The sequence below is a fragment of the Trichechus manatus genome, unplaced genomic scaffold (assembly GCF_000243295.1).
Source record: "Trichechus manatus latirostris isolate Lorelei unplaced genomic scaffold, TriManLat1.0 scaffold00100, whole genome shotgun sequence".
NCBI classification, from domain to species: Eukaryota; Metazoa; Chordata; class Mammalia; order Sirenia; family Trichechidae; genus Trichechus; species Trichechus manatus.
Genome location: NW_004444036.1, coordinates 5,950,082 through 5,972,358, shown reverse-complemented (window position 1 = coordinate 5,972,358; position 22,277 = coordinate 5,950,082). Strand labels below are relative to the sequence as shown.

The following is a 22,277-nucleotide window of genomic DNA, read 5'->3' as shown; positions in this document are numbered from 1 at the left end:
TTACTTTATGGTCACATCCTGGCTTTCTCTGTGGTATGCTGCTCCCCACAATTTTGGGGAGCTCAGATAAATTTGATCAACTCTCAGTTGATCTCAGTGATTATCCATTTGACACGAACATAAATTGTGGTGAAGGAAAAACGTGTTACTCTCCATAGGCATACGTTGGACTCAGCTGCATCTTGCTTTATAAACTCAGATTTTCTCCTACTGCCTAAATATCACAGAATGCTTAACAAGAAATTAACAAGCCTTTGATAAGTGATCAAAATTTGTAACAAATGAAATCAATGCAAGGATTTCCACTGAGTTACCATCACTGAGAACATAAGTGATCTTAATTCTTTCCTGAGGGTCTACCACAGTAACACCCACCTGTGTAGTGGAGGTGCAGTGGATGTCCTACGTACAACATATCAATTTGAGGCGGGTGCTTTACTTTAATTAAGCGAGTGTGAGTTTCCAAAGAAGGTATTATACAGAAACTTGAACTTGAGCCTTTTTTACAATCTTTATTGGTTCTACAAACTTGAGTGGCTTCAACTGCTTTCCGGGCAGGTAGACAAGTATGCTATAAACAAAATATTAATTAGTCAATATTAAAAATGATTAACAAGAAAAATCCAAGTTATAGTCCTTCAATATCTTTCATGTCATCTAACGTAGTAGGAATGAAATTCTTATGAAAGAAATGTCATTTATGTATGCCTCCTACAAATTAGATTCAAGCATTCCATTTGGCCAAATTAGATATTACCACTATAAATTTTTAAAGATTCTCAGATGAAATGTGACATCTGAAATATAGAGATTTTAATAAAATGACACAAAGTAGATTGAGCAAAAGGGAGGTTTCAATAGATTGCATTTTAATTCTATATGCTTATTTTATTGCATCAGATAAGCAAGACTGCTTCAGGGACAACTTACCAAACGTTTATTAAAATTATTCCTGTAGGCAAAGCACACATCCGTGAGGCTGTGATTGTTACAACATTCCATCGAACCATCTAGCCGTTTGTATGCTGAAGAGAAATATAGTCATTAGAATCTGTTACATAGAACTACATTTGTAATAAAATTTTGTTTTCAAGATTAAAAGAGTAAATAACATAGCATATGAATTTGGGAACAACGGTATAATTCAGAATTCAGTTTGATGGCTACTTGCTGCAGTTTGACGTTACATTAAAAAAAAAAAAAAAAAAGGGAGGAATACATCCAATTTGAAGCCAAGAAGCAATGCTTACCCTAGGTTAGTTGTACCCACCCATAGAGCTGCAGCTCCACGGTCTCAATAGGTTTCACAATAAGAACTCCAGTTGGTCAAGAACAAATATTTAGAGGATGGCTAAGCAACTCATCACTAAGGACATCCTATTGTTTCCAGATACTTATCTCACCCCCAGGCTTACCTTGGCGTTTTCTCCAAAGAACCAGGGCAGCCCTGTTGGACCCCACAGATGTATACTTATTTGTCTGCACAATCCAGTTATCATTTTTGGAAAATAGAAACAGGGCAACTATTTATTTCCATTATTTATTTGTTTCTAAAGTTCTCTGGTGGACTGCTTCACTTGTATCTGGGGCAGAATAAAGAAGTTAAATCATGGATGCAGGTGGGACAAAAAATGATTTCTTCTTTTTGTTTGGAAAGGTTTCCCGCATTCAATGCATCAAACTTGTAAAGTATAAACTGATATGTGACAAGGACCAGTTAAACTTAGAATCTTACATACATACTACCATACTAAGATGTGCTGAAGGAGGCAAACTCAAGAGCAAAGCCATGTCGTTTGCCTAGTACTACAAAAAAGCTCTTCTATTACAAATGTGTCTTCAGGAGGACTTGCATGAAAATGCTAGTTGATATGCAACTTAATTTTACAAGGATTTTGTATTTCAACCAAAGGTTTCTGTTTGCTTGTTTTTCAAAGAGGGTTTTTTTTTTTAACAACTAGATTTGAGGAGGACATTTTGTATTGGTTAAATTGAGTCTCCCTTAATCACACACTGTTGCTATTTTTCTTCAGCCAACACAAAGTGAAGCACTTGGTAACGAGAACAAACAGAGGCAAAGCAAATAAGCGATGCATCAATTCTTCCTCTTGAGTTGGCTGGTTATATGGGTAGTTTTGTTTCACATTATAATTGAATGGGCATTTAATTTGGGGGATAAATAATATTTACAATATTAAAGTGAACTGTGAGCGTCTAATGGCACAGACAAACCTGTGCCTAGAATCACTTGTCAGCTTTGTTATGGATTGAATTATGCCTCCCAAAAAATGTGTTGAAATCTCTGTACCCGTAAATATGACCCTGTGTGGAAATAGGAATTTTCTTTCGTTATGTTAATGAGGTCATGTCAGTGCAGTGTGGATCCTAAATCTAACCACTTTAAAAATTTATTTTATTGTGCTTTAGGTGAAAGTTTACAGAGCAAATTAGTTTCTCATTCAAAAATTTATACACCAATTGTTTTGTGACATTGGTTGCAATCCCTGCAATGTGTCAGCACTCCTCCCCTTTTCCTTTTCCCTCCTAGGTTCTCCATGTCCATTTGTCCAGTTTTCCTGTCCCTTCCTGCCTTCTCATCTTTGCTTTTGAGCAGGTGTTGCCTATTTGGTCTCTTATACTTGATTGAACTAAGAAGCACACTCCTCACATGTGTTACTGTTTGTTTTATAGGCCTGTCTAATCTTTGGCTGAAAGGTGGACTTCAGGAGTGGCTTCAGTTCTGAGTTAGCAGGGTGTCCAGGGGTCATAGTCTCAGGGGCTCCTCTAGTCTCTGTGAGACCAGTAAGTCTGGTCTTTTTTGTGAATTTGAATTTTGTTCTACATTTTTCTCCCACTCTGTCCAGGACTCTCTATTGTGATCCCTGTCAGAGCAGTCGGTGGTAGTAGCCGGGCACCGTCTAGTTCTTCTGGGCTCAGGCTGGTGGAAGCTGTGGTTCATGTGGTCCATTAGTCTTTTGGACTAATATTTTCCTTTCGTCTTTGGTTTTCTTCATTGTCCTTTGCTCTGGATGGGACAGGACCAATAGATGTATCTTAGATGGCTGCTCGCAAGCTTTTAGGATCCCAGACGATACTCACCAAAGTAGGATGTAGAACATTTTCTTTATGACTATGCTATGCGACTTGACCTAGATGTCCCCCAAGACCATGGTCCCCATCTCTCAGCCCCAGTAACTTGCTCCCTCCTGGTGTATGGATGTGTCTAGGAAGCTTCTATGACTGTGCCCCCTTTGTGCTCTATTATATATATGAATAGACATGCTGTACATACAAATATGTATGTAAAAATATCAACAGCCTAATCTATATATGTACGTGGGTATACTCCTATATGCCCTCCTTCCCCTATTCAGCATATACATATCTGCCTATGTATCTGCTCATAAGTTATTATTTTCTTTTACTGTTGGTGTAGGATTGTATATGCTATAGTATTTACTGTGGTTGCCTCTTTTTTTTCTTGTGTTTCTCTAAGTGTTTTCCTTTGCCTTGGTCAAGTTGTGCTGACTTCCCCCATATTTTGTACTGTCTTTCCTTTCACCAAAGTTAACACTACTCTACTATCTAGTTAGTGACTTCCCCTCCCCACCCTTCCTCTCCCTCGTAACCATCAAAGATGGTTTGTGTGCAAACCTTTTCTTGAGTTTTGATAATAGTGGTCTCATACAGTATTTGTCGTTTTGTGATTGACTTATTTCACTCAGCATAATGTCCTCCAGATTCATCCATGATGTGAGATGTTTCGTGGATTCATCATTGTTATGACTGCACAGTATTCCATTGTGTGTATGTACCATAATTTGTTTACCCATTCATCTGTTGATGGGTGCTTAGGTTGCTTCCATCTTTTTGCTATTGTGAATAATGCTGCAATGGACATGGGTACGCATGTCTATTCATGTGATGGCTCTTATTTCTCTAGGATATATTCCTAGAAGTGGGATTGCTGGATCATATGGTATTTCTATTTCTAGCTTTTTAAGGAAGTGCCATATCGCTTTCCATAGTGGTTGTATCATTTTACATTCCCACCAGCAGTGTATGAGAGTTCCAATCTCCCCACAACCTTGCCGGCATTTATTGTTTTCTCAATTTGTTATCAATGCCATTCTTGCAGGAATGAGATGGCATCTCCTCATGGTTTTGATTTGCATCTCTCTCATGGCTAATGATTGCGAGCATCTTTTCATATATTTGTTGGCCGCCTGAATGTCATCTTTGGTGAAGTGTCTGTTCATGTCCTTTGCCCATTTTGTGATTGGGTTGTCTTTTTATTGTTGAGTTGTTGAAGTTTTCTGTATATTTTAGAGATTAAACCTTTATTAGATATGCCATTGCCAAAGATTTTTTCCTAGCCCATAGGTTCTCTTTTTACTCTCTTGGAAAAGTCTTTGATGAGCATAAGTATTTAATTTTTAGGAGGTCCCAGTGATCTAGTTTATTTTCTGGAGTTCATACATTTTTAGTTATGCTTGAAATTCTATTTATGCCATAAATCAGGCCCCCTAGCATTGTCCCTATTTTTTTTTTTCATGAACTTTATAGTTTTAGGTTTTACATCTAGGTCTTTGATCCATTTTGAGTTAGTTTTTTGTATGGGGTGAAGTATGGATCCTGTTTAATTTTTTTGCAAATGGATATCCAGTTTTGCCAGCACCATTTATTGAAGAGACTATCTCTTCCCCACTTAATGCACTTCTACCCTTTGTTGAAGATCAGGTGTCCATAGGTGGATGGATTTATTTCTGCGTTCTCAATTCTGTTCCATTGGTCTATACATCTGTCATACCAGTACCAGACCATTTTGACTACTGAGGCTGTATAGTAGGTTCTGAGATCAGGTAGTGTTCTTCTTTTTCCATAATGTTTTACTTATGCCAGGGCACTTTCCTTTCCATATAAAGTTGGTGATTATCTTTTCCATCTTATTAAAGAATGCTGTTGGATTTGGATTGGGATTGCATTGTATCTATAGACTGCTTTGGGTAGTACTGACATTTTCACAATGTAAAGTCTTCCTATCCATGAGCATGGTATGTTTTTCTATATATGAAGGTCTCTTTAGGTTTTTTGCAGTAGTGTTTTGCAGTTTTCTTTGTCTTTCATGTCCCTAGTTAGGTTTATTCCTAAGTATTTTATTTTCTGGGGGGGCTACTGTAAATGGTATTGTTTTCCTGATTTCCTTTTCAGATTTCTCTTTGTTATTATTGAGTTATAACAAGACCAGAATAGACACACAGATACACAGAGGGAAGACAAGACTCTATGTGACAACAGAGGCAGATGAATCTACAAGTCCAGGAACTCCAAGAATTTCTGGCAGCTACTAGAAGCTGAAATAGATAAGGAAGGACCTCCTCCTACAGCCATGTTCCAAATTCGAACTTCTAGCTTACTGAACTGTGAGAAAATAAATTTCTGTTCTTCAAAGCCATCCACTTGTGGTATTTCTGTTATGGCTTAGGTAACTAAAACAAGCTCTAGTGGTAAAGTATAAGGTAGGATTTTTAAATCAACCCAGGCTAAAACCCTCAGTGTTCTCTTTAATTACCTGCCAAGTCTCTCCAATTTTTACCTCCTCATTATTTTTCTCCTTATCTATTCTCTCTGTTCCCACTTGGGTGCAGACTCTAATTCCTTCTCAGCTGACCCAACTGAACAGACTCCTAACAAGTTGGTTTGTTCACCACCTCACTATTATATGTCAACTTGTCCAACATACTGCTTCAGATTAATCTTCTAATGTGTAGCTCTGAACATGCAACTTCTCTAACTCAAAATTTTCCAAAGACTCTGCACTACTCCCAAATAAAGTCTAAACTCCATAGCTTAAAACTTGAAGATCACCACTTTCTTATCCCATTATCATTACCTCATTCTACTCTCTTGCTAAACTGAATTACTAGCAGTTCCCTGACCACTTTCTACTGTACGGTGCAGACATTCATTTCCATCTCGGTGTCCTGAAATTAAACTCACTGTTAAGGCCCAGCTTGAGCACTGCTGCTATGAAACCTGTCCTCATCTTCTCAGTCAAGAGGGACAGTTGTCATCTCCCCCAATTCCCAATATTGCCTCTCATTACTTTAATTAAACGTTGTACTGTAATAATTAAGGAGCCCTGCTGACACAGTGGTTCAGCATTTGGCTACTAATCAAAAGCTCATGATTTGAACCCAGCAGCTGCTCCTCAGGAAAAAGACATGGCAATCTGCTTCCGTAAAGATTACAGCCTTGGAAACCCTATGGGACAGTTCTACTCTGTCCTATAGGGTCACTATGAGTTGGAATCCACTTGACGGCAATGAGTTTTGGTACTGTAATAATCTGGGTACTTTCTGTTTCTTTAACGAGACTGTGATCTCCTTGAGGGGAAAGTTTCTTAGTTATTTCTGTTATCCCTCAGTGTCTTATATAAGGTGAATAAGTCAATATATATTAAATACATAAATGATATTCTATGCTACTTGCCTTTATATCCGCAGTTATTTTAAAAATTAACAACTAATGTTTAATCACCAAATTTTCTGTAGAATTACATAAAATACAGAATTGGAAGTCAAGAATTTGAGATCACTGTTGATACACCATGTCTGGTAACACAGAAGCTTAAAAGGGCCAAGTAGGTACCAAATAAATGAAACGGGTCATGTGTGGAAAAAATAGGAAGTGGTGGGACTGTGATAAATTTGAGAGTACATACTCCATTCTAAATGGTTAGCCAGGCCACTCAGCTTGGGGCCCAGGATTGACAGATCTTCCATTTTGTTCCAAGAGAAACTAGAAATCTGGGCCCTCATGTGAAACCTCTTGAATTTTAAGTCTTTTGACAGCCAATTAAAATTTTAAAAAATACTATCTAAATCCAACCAGTTAAGGCTGGATTTGGCCTCTAGGCTGCCACCAATTTGGGACCTCTAGGTTAGAGGGTCTTCCTATGGTGATTATTCCAACCAAAACCTAAGTCCATGGCCCTGACAAGATTAAGTGCATTCCTAACATACAGAATTTTCCAATACACAGCTAAATATCTTGTTTCCATGTGTGGAGTAAACTTGATATTTCTCTATTTGCCTTTATCAATTAAAAAAAAAAAAAATTGTGCTCTACTTGGTCACACAAAAGACAAGTTACTTAAGCAATTTCTGTGACTCAATTCTTAACCTCTAAAATGGGTATGCCACAGATAATTTTTACATTAGTGCACTACTATTGGAGCCCTGGTGGTGCAGTGGTTAAGAGCTTGGCTGTTAATCAAAAGGTCAGCAGTTTGAATCCACCAGCTGCTCCTTGGAAACCCTATGGGGCATTTCTACTATGCCCTGTAGGATAGCTATGAGTTGGAATTGACTTGACAGCAATGGGTTTTAATGGCACTATCAACCACATGAAGCCAATCCACTTCTGCTTTGGAAGGAGCATTCACGACTTCAATGGGCAGTCCAGGAGGTACTCAGGGGTTCAATTTAACTCTAGGAGTTTAGATTTGTTCCTTAAATATCTCCAGTCTGAAAGACAATTAGAAAAATTTAAGACTACAGCAATTTTATAATTCCACTACAGGGAGAACTCTAAATGTACCTTAAAGGTGGGCCTTAGGATATTTGTAGAAATAGTCCAGTCTTCAAAGCATGTTCTAGACCAGAGGAGATTTTGGAATAGGCTGAACAGAAGAAACTTTTTCATTCTATAGTTCAGCGTCCCCACTATTTCCAGTATCGCCTAAATGAACTGAACACTTGTCTTATCCTAGCTTATTAAATATATAAACATAGCTAGAGCTCCAACACAGGAAGGCAAGTCTATTTATTCTCAGTTTTGTAGTAGACTTTATACCAGTAGTGCCTAGTAACAAGTAGTTAAAAATTATAAATATATACACACATCTGCATACATACACATACACACACACACACACACATACACACTCTCTCTGTCTCCAATTAAGGATAGCAGGGAAACCTTGAGCTGTAACTTGGTGCTCACATCTGAAAACAGACACATTTTTTTCCCAAGCAACTGAGAGGAGGTGGGCATAAAAACAACCTGGATACTCAAAATATGTGCAAAAGAAAAGATCTCTGGAGTTTTCCTTTTATTATTTTAAACTAGGTCAGGAAAGGTCTTACTTCAGTTAAATATATGTAAGGCAATAGAATAGTCTCCTTATCAGGAAATTAAGGGTATTCACCTCCTTTGAATAGGTATATAGGCTATTCAAGGGGGAAGCCTGAGTTTGGGCTCATAGATTCATTTTAGGTGTCAGTTTCCTTTAGTATTCAACCTTATGCTCCTTAAAATGTAGCTCAGATGTCAGATTTGTTGACTATAATATTCCTTACTCAAGACAATGCTTTTAGGAAAAAAAAAAAAAAGGAATTTAAATTCTATGCATATATCAAATGGGAGTGCTCCGCAAACCAAAGAGAGAGAATGGAAAGTACTTTTTAGGAAAATGGTTCCTCAAAAGAGCCATGCTAGTTGTTGGCTTTAACTTTCAGCTCTAGTGAAATCACTTAGTGGCAGACGGACACCCAGCAATCCTAAAAGTTGAGGCTTGAATATGAATGGTGGAAAAGTTTCTGTTTTCTATCCTGACCCAGAAATCTGAGACCAGAATCTATTCCAGGTGCAAAGGGCTGCAAGCCCCACTCCGTGTCCTTTCTGGGGCTTCCCAGAAAGTTTGGATTCACTGTTAGGCCATTCAGTCTCCAAGGAGTGTTTGGACAAACTCCCTAGGCTTGCCCCATTGCACCAACGGCAGAGGTGGAACTCACCCAGCCTTGGTTATGTTGGCGATGTTCGTAGATGACGTTAATGTTTAAAAAACAAAAAAGGAAAGGATTAACCAAAGAAAAATATAGGTCCCTACAATTTCATAAAATGTACAGTCATTTCAAGTGGATTAACCACAATTTTCTCATTTGCCAGAAATCTACTTAATATTTTAAGGAGAACATCTAGTCTAATTAATACCTTAATTAAGTAATTAAAAAAAAAAAACCCAAACTCATTGCCGTTGGGTCGATTCCAACTCATAGCAACCCTATAGGACAGAGTACGGTTTCCAAGGAGAGGCTGGTGGATTTGAACTGCTGACCTTTTGGTTAGCAGCCAATCTCTTAACCGCTGCACCACCAGGGCTCCAGTTAAGTAATACCTTAGATAAAAAAATCTTTAAAATTTAATACTGACCTAGGACAGTCAGGGTATGAAATAAGAGGCCAGGAATAATTGATTGGAGCAGCTTATGAGCTCTTCCTAGATCAGATCTTCCCACGGTCACTTTATTGTTTTCAAGTAGTATAAATTCCTAGAAATTTCTAGTGATGTGTACCAAATTCCATTCTAAATTGAACATGAATAACTTTTGGATTACTGGTCACTTTGTATGACCATATTTGGCCATCTCTTTCATTTCTATTCATAATGAAGGATACCAAAGTAGCCTAGATACATGTAAAATGCTATTAATCCACAGCTTTCTTCAGTGTCCACAGCCCAAGTCTGCCATTAAAATGAATCTAGTATATCTTTTAAATAACATTTATAGTCATTAACATTCTTATTTCAAATTCTCATGGGCTCCAGACTTTCTGGAGCCATGAAGTCTGGACGAACCCTTGAAACTACTGCCCTGAGATCATCTTTAAACCTTAAACCAAAAGTATCCCCTGAAGTCTTCTCAAAACCAAACAATAGTTTAGCTTAGCTAGTAAAGAATGTCTGCCTGGAGCATTGAGGTCATTTCAGATCTATCTACATGGGATCAAAATGACAATAGCAACTCAAAAGATTAGGTAAGAAACTTAGGGGGCGGTGAGTTTATGTTAATGCCGGAGGAACAACTCAGAAAAGGAGGGTGAGAATGGTTGCACAACTTGAAGAATGTAATAAATGTCACTGAATTGTACATGTAGAAATTGTTGAATTGGTGTATGTTCTGCTGTGTATATTCTCAACAATAAAAATAAATTATATATATAAAAAAAGATTCCTGCTGTAAACTGCCTAAGTATATGAACCCCAATTTAAAGCAGTTAAACAGAGGCACAGGTATATCAGATAGTCATCATGTAAAATAAATATGTACACTGATCCAGTCACTCCTAAGGAGATGAAATAGATATTGAAGAATTATTACTTTGGGTTTGATTCTGAAGTAGATATTGAAAAATTATTATTTTGGGACAGATTTTTTTATTAATATGGAAAGAATAATACCTGCTTTAGGTTTTTAAATGAAGACCTCCAAATTATAGCAATATGACCTGTAATAGTGAAATATTTAAAAAGTTAATAAGGAAAGAGTTGTAGAGTATTTCAGGGAAATTTTTCATTTGTATTCTGACAGAAAAGAGAAAAACTCTAAACATCCAAAAAATGCATATAAATAATAATCCTACTGAAGAGAACTTTATTTGATTGATGTGTCCTTTGGCTCTTGTAGTTCAATATAGATTATAATAAACATAGAGGAACGAGAAGAAAATGATGAAGGACTTAAGAAGTGTGAATTAATGAATTATTTCTCTTAAAGAATACATTGCGGGTTAAATATCAACCATCTGAAAGCCTTTGGAAGATCAATCGTAAGTGGCTCTTGAGAAAAGGAAACATTTAGAAATATTTCAATCTTAAAGAATCAGGGTGGCCCAATGAACAAACTTAACTAAAATCGAGACAATCAGGCTGCAAGAGGACGTACCAAGCACCACCTATGAAACACTTTTGCCAACAAAACTAATTCTGAGTCTAATCAAGCCTATAGATCTAATTACCAGCTTATAGGAAATTCTGGGAACAGATGAATGTGTTAATGGTATCACGAAGGTAAGATAAACAAACTCCCTGAGGGACTGAATTGCTGGGCAGAGGGCTGTGGGGACTATGGTCTCAGGGAACATCTAGCTCAACTGGCATGACACAGCTTATAAAGACATTCTACCTTGGTGAGTAGTGTCTGGGAGCAAGGGAGAATGAAGAGAACAGGATACAAGGAAAAGATTAGTCTGAAGGACTAATTGTCCACAGCTACCAAGGCCTCCACCGGACTGAGTCCAGTAAAGCTAGAAGGTGCCCGGCTACCACCACTGACTGCTCTGACCAGGATCACAACAGAGGGTTCTCGACAGAGCTGGAGAAGGATGTAGAGCATAATTCTAACTCACAAAAAAAAGACCAGATTTACTGGCCTAAAGGAGACTGGAGAAACCTCGAGAGTATGGCCCCCAGACACCCTTCTAGCTCAGTGGTGAGGTTACCTCCGAGGTTCACTGTTCAGCCTGGGAGTGGACAGCCCCGTAAAACCAAATGAGACTAATGAGGTACAGGAGTCTAGTGAGAAGGGCCAGAAAGCAGAAGGGGACAAGGAAGCTGGTGATAGGGAACCCAAGGTTGAGTAAGGATATTGTTGACGTGTTGTGAGATTGTTAACCATTGTCACAGGGCAACATGTGTAGTAACTGTTAAATGAGAAACTATTTTGTTCCGTAAGCCTTCATCTTAAGTGAGGATAACAGCACAATTGGAAGAGCGTAGTCAATGTCACTGAACTGTGTATGTAGAAATTTTTGAAACGGTGTATCTTTGGCTATGTGTATTTTCACCAAAAAAAAAAAAGGTTGAGAAGTTAGACGGTTAATATGTTGTGGGCTTGTTAACCAATGTCATAAAACAACATGTGTACTACTGTTCCATGAGAAACTATTTGTTCTGTAAGCCTTCACCTGAAGTACAATAAAATATTAAAAAAAAGAAAAATAAATAAATACATATTAAAAAAAAATGGGTTGTATGTGGAAGATTACATTTGAAAAAATTTTAAAAGATTAGTTCTTGCTACTTTACCTTTGTCACACACAGTATTTTAGTAAAATTATTCCTGATTATTAATCACATTTCTGAACACCAGCAGATATGGACAAGTATCCAGACCATCTCTTGATGTAAAGATATGTTCTGCAAGCATAATTTCTATTTTCCAACACTGTCAATAGATTGGGTCCCAAAATTTTGTATGAACAGTCGAGAGGCTGATATTTCAGAGCTGAAAGAACTCAAATTTGGTAGGTTCTGAGAAAACACTTGCTTCACCCTGTCACCTGTTACACAGCAACTTACATGATTTCAGGGGGTACTTCTGGATGCCAAGATGACTTCCACTGGATGTCTGGCACATAAAAGAACTCTGCCCTAAATGCTTTTGGACATGCCACCATCCACATAGCTACCACTGGAACTGTGTAAGTTTAGGTCTATTTCAGCCAGAAGAAATATGGGAGTCTTTTCTAAATCTCAGGCGAGGTTTGTGTTTGTCAAGTTCCTTTAATTTCTTTTAATCTTTCCTTATTGCATGCTTGTGTTGGGCTAACAACAGATTAATACAGAATGTTTATACTTTATCTAGTTGGGCATTAGCTGTCTGTTATTTATCTGTTCTGATATAAGCTTATGCAAAGAAGAATTGCTTCTTGTTACTTATATTAACATTTTTTCTATTACAGAAGTATAGATTAAGATAATTATATATATAACATATACATATATAGCCAAAACCAAACCTGTTGCTGTCGAGTTGATTCCAACTCATAGCGGCCCTATAGGACAGAATAGAACTGTCCCATACAGTTTCCAGGCAGCGGCTGGTGGATCTGAACTGTCTACCTTTTGGTTAGCAGGTGAACGCTTAACCACTGCACCGCCAGGGCTCCATATATATATATATGTAAATAAAATGTTTTATTAGGTGGGTATTTAATTACTGGAATTTAGTTAATTGTTTATTGTTGAGCTTGAATGGTGACTTAACACAAGGTTTTTTTGAAAGCTGAAAGAATTAGATACTGGGTGGGTTCAAACTGCCAACCTTCAGCTAGCAAACCATTTGCATCACCTCAAAAACCAAATTACCGTTAAGTCGATTCTGACTCATAGCGACCCTACAGGACAGAGTAGAACTGCCGCATAGAGTTTCCAAAGAATGCCTAGAGTCCTCAAAGTCAACTATGATATTATAAAATCAGTTAGAAGTTCAACAATATATGATAAAGGAAACAAATATATTGGTACTCAACTTACCAAGAACGCCTACTCATTTGGGCCTATTACTTTACTGACATGCTTTGAAAAGATTAGAACAAAACAAATCCATAGACATGTTCTAAGGAGTGGTGAATGACAAGTACTGGTGCTTGAAGCATTATATTATATCGAGGAAAGATACACACCTCTAACTGGGAAGCTTAACTGCTGTAAAGTTGCTGCACTTATACAGTAACCAATCTGAGGCTCATATGCGATGGTATCTAGACATTCATTCCAATCTTGCACATTGGTAACAGGACAATCCTGTAGATGGGTGACAAGGTCTCCCACAAAAAGGCCTCTGGGTCCAATGGCAGGTGAGTCCTTGGGAAGAGGGGAAAAGCAAATTAGATAATTTGTGAAGATAAGCTATGATTAATCTGAGCAAATAATGGTTAAGGACATTGAGTGAACTAAGTATAATATTTTGAAGAATGCAGAAAATAATCCAGCAACAACGGCTTTAAATCCATGAATACAGACCTAGAAAATTAACAAAATAAAACCCAACAATTACATTTACTTTTTTGATTCTCTAGGATTTTGAATATTTGGCAACTGAAAAGAAAATCCACTTGCTGACCGTGAACATTTGAATGATAACCAAGTTTTTCCCAAACTGCTAATTAATTCTGCTGTGTGTGAAAGGAGTCATCAGAATGCCTTTCCTATTTCCTCAATGGATAAAACTGTAAGACAAGTCCTTACCTAAACAGTCCCAAATATGCAGACAATACTGTCAGCACAGTAAATCATGTAAGCTCACTCAATTGTTCACAAAAGTAATTTTCTACTTCCTAACGTCTGAATAAAAGCCTTGATGTCATCATAGTAATTACTGTCTAAGGCAGTGAAATACAGACATTAATGTAAACTCCTACTACATGTTCTGGCAGGCTAGCTCAGGTTTTATCCTTTTTACTTCTTAGGAGTAAACACATTTGACACAAAAGCAGAGATAGAAACATAAACAGTAAAGGTAAATGATGCATTTTATCAACAAACTTCAAGTAGAAAATCTTGATACTATCCTTGTAATTCAGAACAAAATCAATTTCCATTGTATTTTGTAAAAGCTAATGTGTTTCACACCATTATTTGTTAGATTTGAAAGGATTCTAGCAATTTCTTCACAAGAAACTGAGCATTCTGTATATTAGGAAAACTTGAATAAAAGTTCCTGACATAATATGCTAAGTATTACATCATAAAATCTGGTGAAAGAATGCCCCCAAGTAATCCTTACTTACCTCAGCGACTTCAGTGATAAGCACTCCGACTCCAGTGTAGTAAAATGGCAAGAGAATTACTGGGAGGAGAACAAGGGCTAAAATACCCAAGAGTGCGAGGACAAAATTATGCCAGATACCTGAAAAGAGAGAAAAAAGGAATAAGCTCAACCAGGGGCAGGAACAATACAGGTACTTGAACTTTGTAACATCTGGGCATTCTGCTCAATTAGTAAAGTGACCAGAAGAAGCTGTGAGGCAGATGGGTCTACCTATTAGCATAGCAGACGAAATGTTCAGTTAGAGGACTCCTTCATTTCAAATACTGGTATCTAAAAATGAATGTTAATACCAAATTAGGAAGACCACAGGTTAATATGGTTTAACACTAACAGAATTCATATCTTCTACTTACTACACCCTCTTCAGAAAATGTATACACTATCAATTTAAACACGCTTGTGATCTTTGAAAGGCACTTGGAAGTTATTCAAATAAAAGATGAAATTAAAAACAAACATGCTTGCTGAATTAGGGAGCAGAAACGCAAGTAGCATTTGGAAAAAGAGATTGTTTTAATTTTAAGAATTAAACTATTACGGTGAGTAGTATGGTGGAACAAATAGAGTATGTATCTTACATGACGACTACAAAGCAACAAATCATAAAGCAACTGTGCCATTCTTAAAAAAAAATACTCAAAACAAAAAAGGGAACTACATTCACATAGAAAACTATGAAAAAATAGAAAAGAGAAAAACAAGAAAATTAAAGCCACCATCTCTATTGTCAGTAGTTCACAGAAAAGCACAATGAAAATTTGGTATGTATTCTAGTTTTTGTTTCCTCATATTGCTATAACATTTTAAACAAAACATCTATACCTCACTTTTCCCTCTTCTGGTCTTCTAGGGGCCCTGGTGGCACAGTGGTTAAGCATCTGGCTGCTAACCAAAACGTCGGCAGTTGGAATCCACCAGCTGCTCCTTGGAAACCCTATGGGGCAGTTCTACTCTGTCCTATAGGGTCGCTATGAGTCGGAATCGACTTGAAGGCAATGGGTTTGGTTATTTTTGGTTTTGGTCTTATAGCAGTGGCTAGAACTTCCAGAACAATGTTAAATAGCTTTGATGGCATGTCTTCTCTTGCCTTCATTATTTTAATAAAAGAATAGTCAAGCAACAGCATGAGATTGTGGGCCAATTTTATTCTGGTTTATATCTAGGGCTTCAAAGTGGTTCATACCAGTTCAGTCATGGTTGACGAAGCAATACTGGAACAGACCTGAATTTTTACAATTTGGGTGAACCAGAAAGATAACTGGAATGTGAAAATTACGAGTCGAAGCCCTGGAATAGGAGACTCAGAAGAGGTGTAGTGAGCCCTTTCAGGAGCCTGATGCGTGAAAATGGATTATTGGCAGGACTGTGGAGATGAACACAAATTCAAAGTAGTGCGGTTGACCACCATCTTTGAATGGCTTGGAATCCTATGGGCAAGAGATTTGGTTGCTATGCTACATGTACATGCCCTTGTATTCTAAGAAGGAGATTAGGTTTCTAGCAGGGCTTCGGCCTGAAATTTTCCCCATTCCGGCTATTGTTCCAGTTCACCTAAATTTAAAAAACTCGGGTCTGTTTCGGTGTCACTTCCTTGGTCATGACCTTACTGGAGAGAACTGGTTTGAAGCCCTGCTTATATCCTAAGCAGTGAGACTGGGATGAGAATAGAAAAATCTGGCACTTCATGATCCAGGGTTTAAGAACGACACAATGGGGTCAGGGGAAAATGACAACTATGGCTGTGATGACAGTAGCAAGGAAGCTCTATTAGTTTCCTAGGGCTGCTGTAACAAATTACCACAAACTGGGTGGCTTAAGACAACAGAAATTTATTGTCACAGTTCTGGAGGGTAGAAGTCTGAAATCAAGGTGTCAGCAAGGTTGGTTCTTTCTGGAGGCTCTGAGAAGAAACCATTCCATGCCTCTCTCCCAGCTCCTGGTGGCTGCTGGCAATCCTTGGCATTTCTTGGCTTGCAGCTGTATCACTCCAATCGTCGCCTAATCGTCACATGGCATTCTCTCCCTGTGTGTCTTCTTATAAGGACACTAGTCATTGGATTTCGGCCCGCCCTATTTCACTTCTCTAACCACACAGAAGTGATTTTCAGGTCCCCAGGTGACTTAATATAACACCTTACATAATTATTCCTCTAGTCGCCCACAGAAGTTACATCTAATAGAATACAAACCATCACTTTGGCAAGGATCTGGCTTACTATAATCACAGCATCATTTCTATAGCCACTAGTGTTTTTACTTCACCCTCAAATAAACTGACAACTGGCTAATGTAAAAATGTTTAACTGGTGTTTTAAAAATTATTTAAAAATACGTGCTAAGTATAAAAAATTCAAACAGTATTGGACGAACTAATAAAAAAAGTCATCTTTCCTAAATACCATTTCTCAGCCACCAGTCCCATGCATGACTCACAGTAAACCTGTTGTTATCAATTTCCTGTTTATCCTTCCAAAAATTTTCTATGCTTACACAAGCACATATATATACATATGTAATCATTTATTCAAGAGTATAAACCAGCAAGTTCCCTAATAACAGGATAATTGTAGAAGGATTTTTAAGATGATTAGCCACGAAACAAAACTGCATCACTTTAAAAACTGAAGAATGCGTGTGGCATGCACTGATAGGCTGTGATGCTTCTTGGTTGTGTGTCTGGACACACACACAAACACATAATAAAAGGCTTTGCATGACATAGTTTTTCTTAACAGCTCAACTGCAACAGGTATGGTAGAGACAGCTAGATGAACCCAGTGGTGTGCTGGAGCCTGCTCTACCACCTTGCCAGAGCTGACTGTGTGCACCTCTTCCCAATTCTGTCTCTCGAGACTTCAGGTTGGTAGCCTGCAACTGGCCATGGTGGGAGTATTTACATCAGAGAAGTCAGAAAATGCTGCCTATCAGAGCTCCCCTCTCCAGAGCCAGTTGTTAAACATTTAATGGCACGCCACTAGGCAACGTTCATGATATGGAAGCTGCATGTCAGGAAAAGCAGAGCTAACAAGACAGAAAGAGCCCAAGAATTATATAGGTGCTGAACTACTTACATTTGGAATGTCTGATGAGTTTAAGCCACTGTTATTTTTAGCTTTTATTATGGCAGCCAAACAGATACCTAGCTAATACATATTCCAGGTACCATATTACCATTGCAAAATGTTGCTCTGTTGTTTTTGTTTTTAAAGTGTTATAAATTGTTAAATCCAGAAATATCCAGACCAAGTCTGGTCCAGGACATGTTGGGTAAATGATCTTTCCCATTATATACACAGATAATCTTTTTTTTTTCCTCTAAATTTTATTTTGTTGTTGTTGAGAATACACACAGCAAAGCATACATCAATTCAACAGTTTCTACATGTACAATTTAGTGACACTGATTACATTCTTCAAGTTGTGCAACCATTCTCACCCTCCTTTTCTGAGATGTTCCTCCCTCATTAACATAAACTCACTGCCTCCTAAGGTTGTCAATTTGATCCCATATTGATAGTTCGTAAAAGAGCACAATGCTTAAGGCAGACCTTTTTTACTAGTTAAGCTATTGTTTGGTTTTAAGATGACTTCAGGAGATATTTTTGGTTTAAGGTTTGAAGTTTAGTTAAGGGCAACAGCTTCAGGGGCTCATCCACCATCTATGGCTCCAGAAAGTCTACAGTCCATGAGAATTTGCACACAGATAATCTTAAAACATCACTGGTTATCAAGTTATTTCCTAGATACTATTTTTGCTGATATATTTTGGACATATTTCCATAATTACATATTCATATCTATCCCATTTCTTATATCTGCTACAGAGTAATCCATTTTATAAAAACAAAGATTTATTTGTAAGGTTCCCTACTAATGATCACTTAAGTTGTTACCACTTCTTTAACTTTTCCATACAAGGCTGCAATAAACAGCTTTGCTTATATTGTTACATTGTTTGTATGTAAATAACAGGTTCCTTCTGCATTTGTTTGCTGGCTGAGCCCTCCCCCCAGCGAGGTATTTTCCTAAGCATGCTAACTTTTTTTTACAGCAACGTGTAGAAAAGGACTGGCATGGCGGCGCTTGTGAGGGTGCCTTGCACGGGGAGGACCCGGCTGGCAAACAAACGTGGAGGGCATGCACTGTTTTTGTAAAAATACGGTATCTCTAAATAAGTATGCTTCTGTGAAGGTGTGGAAAATTACCTAGAAACGAAAATGTTGGGTCAAAAAAACATGTAGATTAAAATTGAGCTCCAATGAGTTTGCATTAATTTATGCTCACATAATCAGTACGAGTGTCCGTTTCTCTACCCTCTGAACAGCACTGGATGTTGTCGTTAACTTTAGTCTTTGACAATCTGCTGGGTGAAAAGTGAAATCTTATTGTCTTGATTTCTATTTAAATATGAGTGAGGCTTGTTCATTTTCCGTGTTTACTAAAAGGCTATTTGTATTTCTTTTGTCTGACAACTGCCTATTTCTATCAATTGTCTGTTTACATCTTTACTGATTTTCTTGACTGGATTGTCTTTTTCTTACTAATTTGTAAGTGCTCAAGTACATTGAGGAACTTGACTGGGTTGTCTTTTGCTTACTAATTTGTAACTGCTCAAATACTTTGAGGAATTTGGTCCTTTGTGACAGGTATTATAATTTTTTCCTCTGGTGTGCTGTCTGGCTTGGTTTGTGGTTTTGGCTATATAGACATTTTAAGTTTTGATATAGTCAAATGGCTCCTGTGTATTAAGCCTTTCCTACTTCAAGATTATAAAAGATAACTGTGTTTTCTTCTGTGTTCATAGCTTCACTTAAAAAAAAAATAAAACAAAAAAAATTGAACCCTTTGATTCATTGGGGTTTACACTGGTGAAACTAATTTAGGAAGAAAGCTAAAATTTTCCCCAAGCTGCTAGTGTCAACACAATTCTGCAAAATAATCCATCCCCACTGATTACAGTTGCTATCTTCATTATGTGCTACATTCAGCTTTCCCCCAATTCAGCATTATGAACAGTCCGCCAGGACTGCCTGGATGCTTATACTCTCAGTGTCTCTCTCATCAGGATGATGCTGTGACACAACCCTGGCTTTTCCCATCTAAAAAGCAGTCAGAGAAACAAGGCATGAACAAACGTGGGGGCATACAGCAGCACTAACCCCTTGACTCTCTGGGTAGTCTCCTATGTCAAGCACGCAGCTGGTATCAGATAACCCCTCTGGACTCAGGATCTGCCCGTGCTGGCTCAGTAGCAATGAAGGTGGCGAAGCACACAATTTCCTCCACCTAAACAACTTTTTGTGCATTAAATGATCTGTTCATAAATACACCTATGGAATCTTTGTTACAACTTTTATTTTCTCTAAAGCAGGGTTTCTCAATAGTGGCACTATTGGTATTTTGGGCCAGATAATTCTTTATTGTGGGGAAATGTCTTGTGCACTGTAGGATATTTAGCAGCATCCCTGGCCTCTAAATATGCCAGTCGCACCCTCCCCATTTCTGTATTTTGTAGTTAGCTACAGTATTTATATAGGCAAGCTATTTTATTCTTTAAAACCACTATTTTATTGTTGTTTTTTCTATTACATGAGATATACATGTCAGATGTTAAAAAGTCAATGTCCACACAATATATTCTACAACTGACCACCACTCTCTATAAGTGAATAGGCAAAGAAATTACACCAAAGAAACAGCATCTTAAAAAAGAAAACCAAAAAAAAAAAAAACTCAGCATCTAGCAGTATTTTTGGAAAATAAAATGGCTAAAATAGGTTTAAATTGATTATCAAATCACATCTAACATACAATACCATGTAATTCAATACAGCTAAATGATAGTTATGCAAAATCTATTAACATCAAACAGACCAAAATTAAGACAGCAAACAAAACCTATATAACTTCTTTTAAACAGGAAAACTACTTTATGTATGCCTAGAACTGTCCCATTCCTTTAAAGAAAATCTACTGTAAGCAAAGTTATCTAACTCCAGAAAACCCAAACACGGAATTACCCCCAAAAGTATAAATGTAAACACTTAGAAAATATAAAATGTTTAAAAACTGTAAGCAATGAGCTTCATACTTATACGAAAGCGAAAAATCCTATTTTTAGCACAGTTGCGTAAGACCTGTGTTTTGAACTGAAGGTTTATCATTTATTATTTTCCTATTTGGACCAAACTTTTCAAAAATATTCTATTTTTAAAAAGGCATTACAGAACAAGATAAAGCATCTTAGCAATACTATCTTATAGCACTGGTATATAACATTACTACACATTGTTATAACATTTTTTAAATCTTTTATTTTTACTACTTTATCAAAACATAACCCTTAGAGGCATAGGATTCATTTTTTAAATCCTTTCCTAGAAACAATATACCAAGGGGGGGCATATTTACTCCTCATCATGCTCCTGGAAGATGCTTCCCCAGTTTGAGAAGCGTGTTCTCTCTTCTTTTCACTGGTTGTTTTTGTTCTTGGCATGCGTTAGGATATGAGATTTCAGGTTAGTTGACTGAGCAAACTTCTTACCACAACCATCAAAGGGGCACGCATAGGGCCTGTCTCCGGTATGGATTCGCACATGTGTGCGCAAATTGAAGTCCAGTGAAAAGCGTTTTCCACAGCCTTCAAATATGCACTGAAAGGGCTTTTCTCCAGTATGAACCAGTTGGTGTCGTTTTAGTTTTGAGCTCTCAACAAAAGCTTTGCCACATTCTGCACAGACGTGGACTCTAGGCCCGTGGGTATGCAGATGTTTTCTCATAGCAGAGTTATCCCTGAACATTTTTCCACAGCCTTTATGAGGACAAGCTATTGTTTTGGGAGAATCTTCTTTAGTTCTTTTTGACTTCATTCTAGTAAATTCTGCCAGTTGTTTGGGATCTGAGAGGTCCATGCCAGGAATTCCTTCAGGAGGAAGTTTCTTCCCGGTCATGTAATCTGAATAATCAGGAAGTGAATTCTCCCTACTCTCTTCTTCAGCCACTGTCTCATGGTCTCTTTTTTCGTTTGAGGACCACATGGTGACAGAGAACTCACCCTCCAGAGTCTTGATCTGCACCTGCTTCTGCTCCCACTTTCTGCCGCTGCCTCCTGCCTCGGCCTCAGGGCTGGGGTGACTCTTCATGCCGCTGTGCTTTCTGCTGCGGTTGCGCTTCTTGCCACGGCTGTAGGCCGCTGATGATGAGGAGGCTGACAAGGAGGCCAGCGTTTGCTGGAAGTCGTCGTCTTCGTCGGCAAGTGGGAGGAGGCTCTGGTCCCCGAAGTCATAGTTGGTCTGCAAGTTGTCTGAGTCGTCGTAGCCCACCACCTCTTCTCGTGTCTGCACCATGATGATTTCCTGGTCGTGATCCCCCTGGCTCGGGTGGCTGGAGATGAGTGGCTGCAGTGCGATCAGAGGTGGGTGGTTGTGGCCTCCATGGACCCAACTGCCACTGAGATCTCCGTACTCGACTGCTTCCATCTGAATGGTTTCCATAGGGATGGTCGCCACAGGAATAGTTTCCACAGGGATGGTCTCCACATTGATATGGGGCAGTTCCACAATGTCTTTCGGCATCTCCGAGTTGTCAGTAGGGATGTAGAGAGCGTCCTCTGAAGCCATGGTTATGAGTTGTGCAATGACCTTGGCTACTGGCTGCGGGTGGAAAACCGGAAAATATAGAACGAAAGCTGAGAGTAAGGCTCGAGCTCCGGTGGAACGCGTGGGCAGTTGATGCGGAAGATCAGGTGCTTCCGGGTGCCCTATGCAAGGGTTTCTGGGTACTCTCGCAAGTAGTTCTGAGAATCCCCTTACAGGCAAGCCACACCCATGCCCTCGAGCCCCTGCATGCGCTAGCCCTCCAACTCCTCTGCTCCACCCCC

The 22,277-nt window shown here is 38.3% G+C and overlaps 2 protein-coding genes across 3 annotated transcripts in view; both read right to left on the bottom strand.

Annotated features, from left to right (window-relative positions):
- The window catches only part of MBTPS2 (membrane bound transcription factor peptidase, site 2), a 53,864-nt gene that overhangs the window by 8,395 nt on the left and 23,192 nt on the right, over positions 1-22,277 (bottom strand). The window contains exons 6-9 of the mRNA XM_004382846.2: positions 14,358-14,476; positions 13,251-13,431; positions 931-1,025; positions 376-571 (exon numbers count right to left, since the gene is read on the bottom strand). Coding sequence (XP_004382903.1) covers positions 376-571; positions 931-1,025; positions 13,251-13,431; positions 14,358-14,476 — 591 coding nt within the window. The remainder of the gene's footprint in view (positions 1-375; positions 572-930; positions 1,026-13,250; positions 13,432-14,357; positions 14,477-22,277) is intronic.
- The window catches only part of YY2 (YY2 transcription factor), an 8,879-nt gene continuing 4,544 nt past the window's right edge, over positions 17,943-22,277 (bottom strand). For both annotated transcript variants that reach the window (XM_023737289.1, XM_023737290.1), the window contains one exon: positions 17,943-22,050. In XM_023737289.1, coding sequence (XP_023593057.1) covers positions 20,869-22,017 — 1,149 coding nt within the window. In that variant the 5' untranslated portion in view covers positions 22,018-22,050 and the 3' untranslated portion in view covers positions 17,943-20,868. The remainder of the gene's footprint in view (positions 22,051-22,277) is intronic.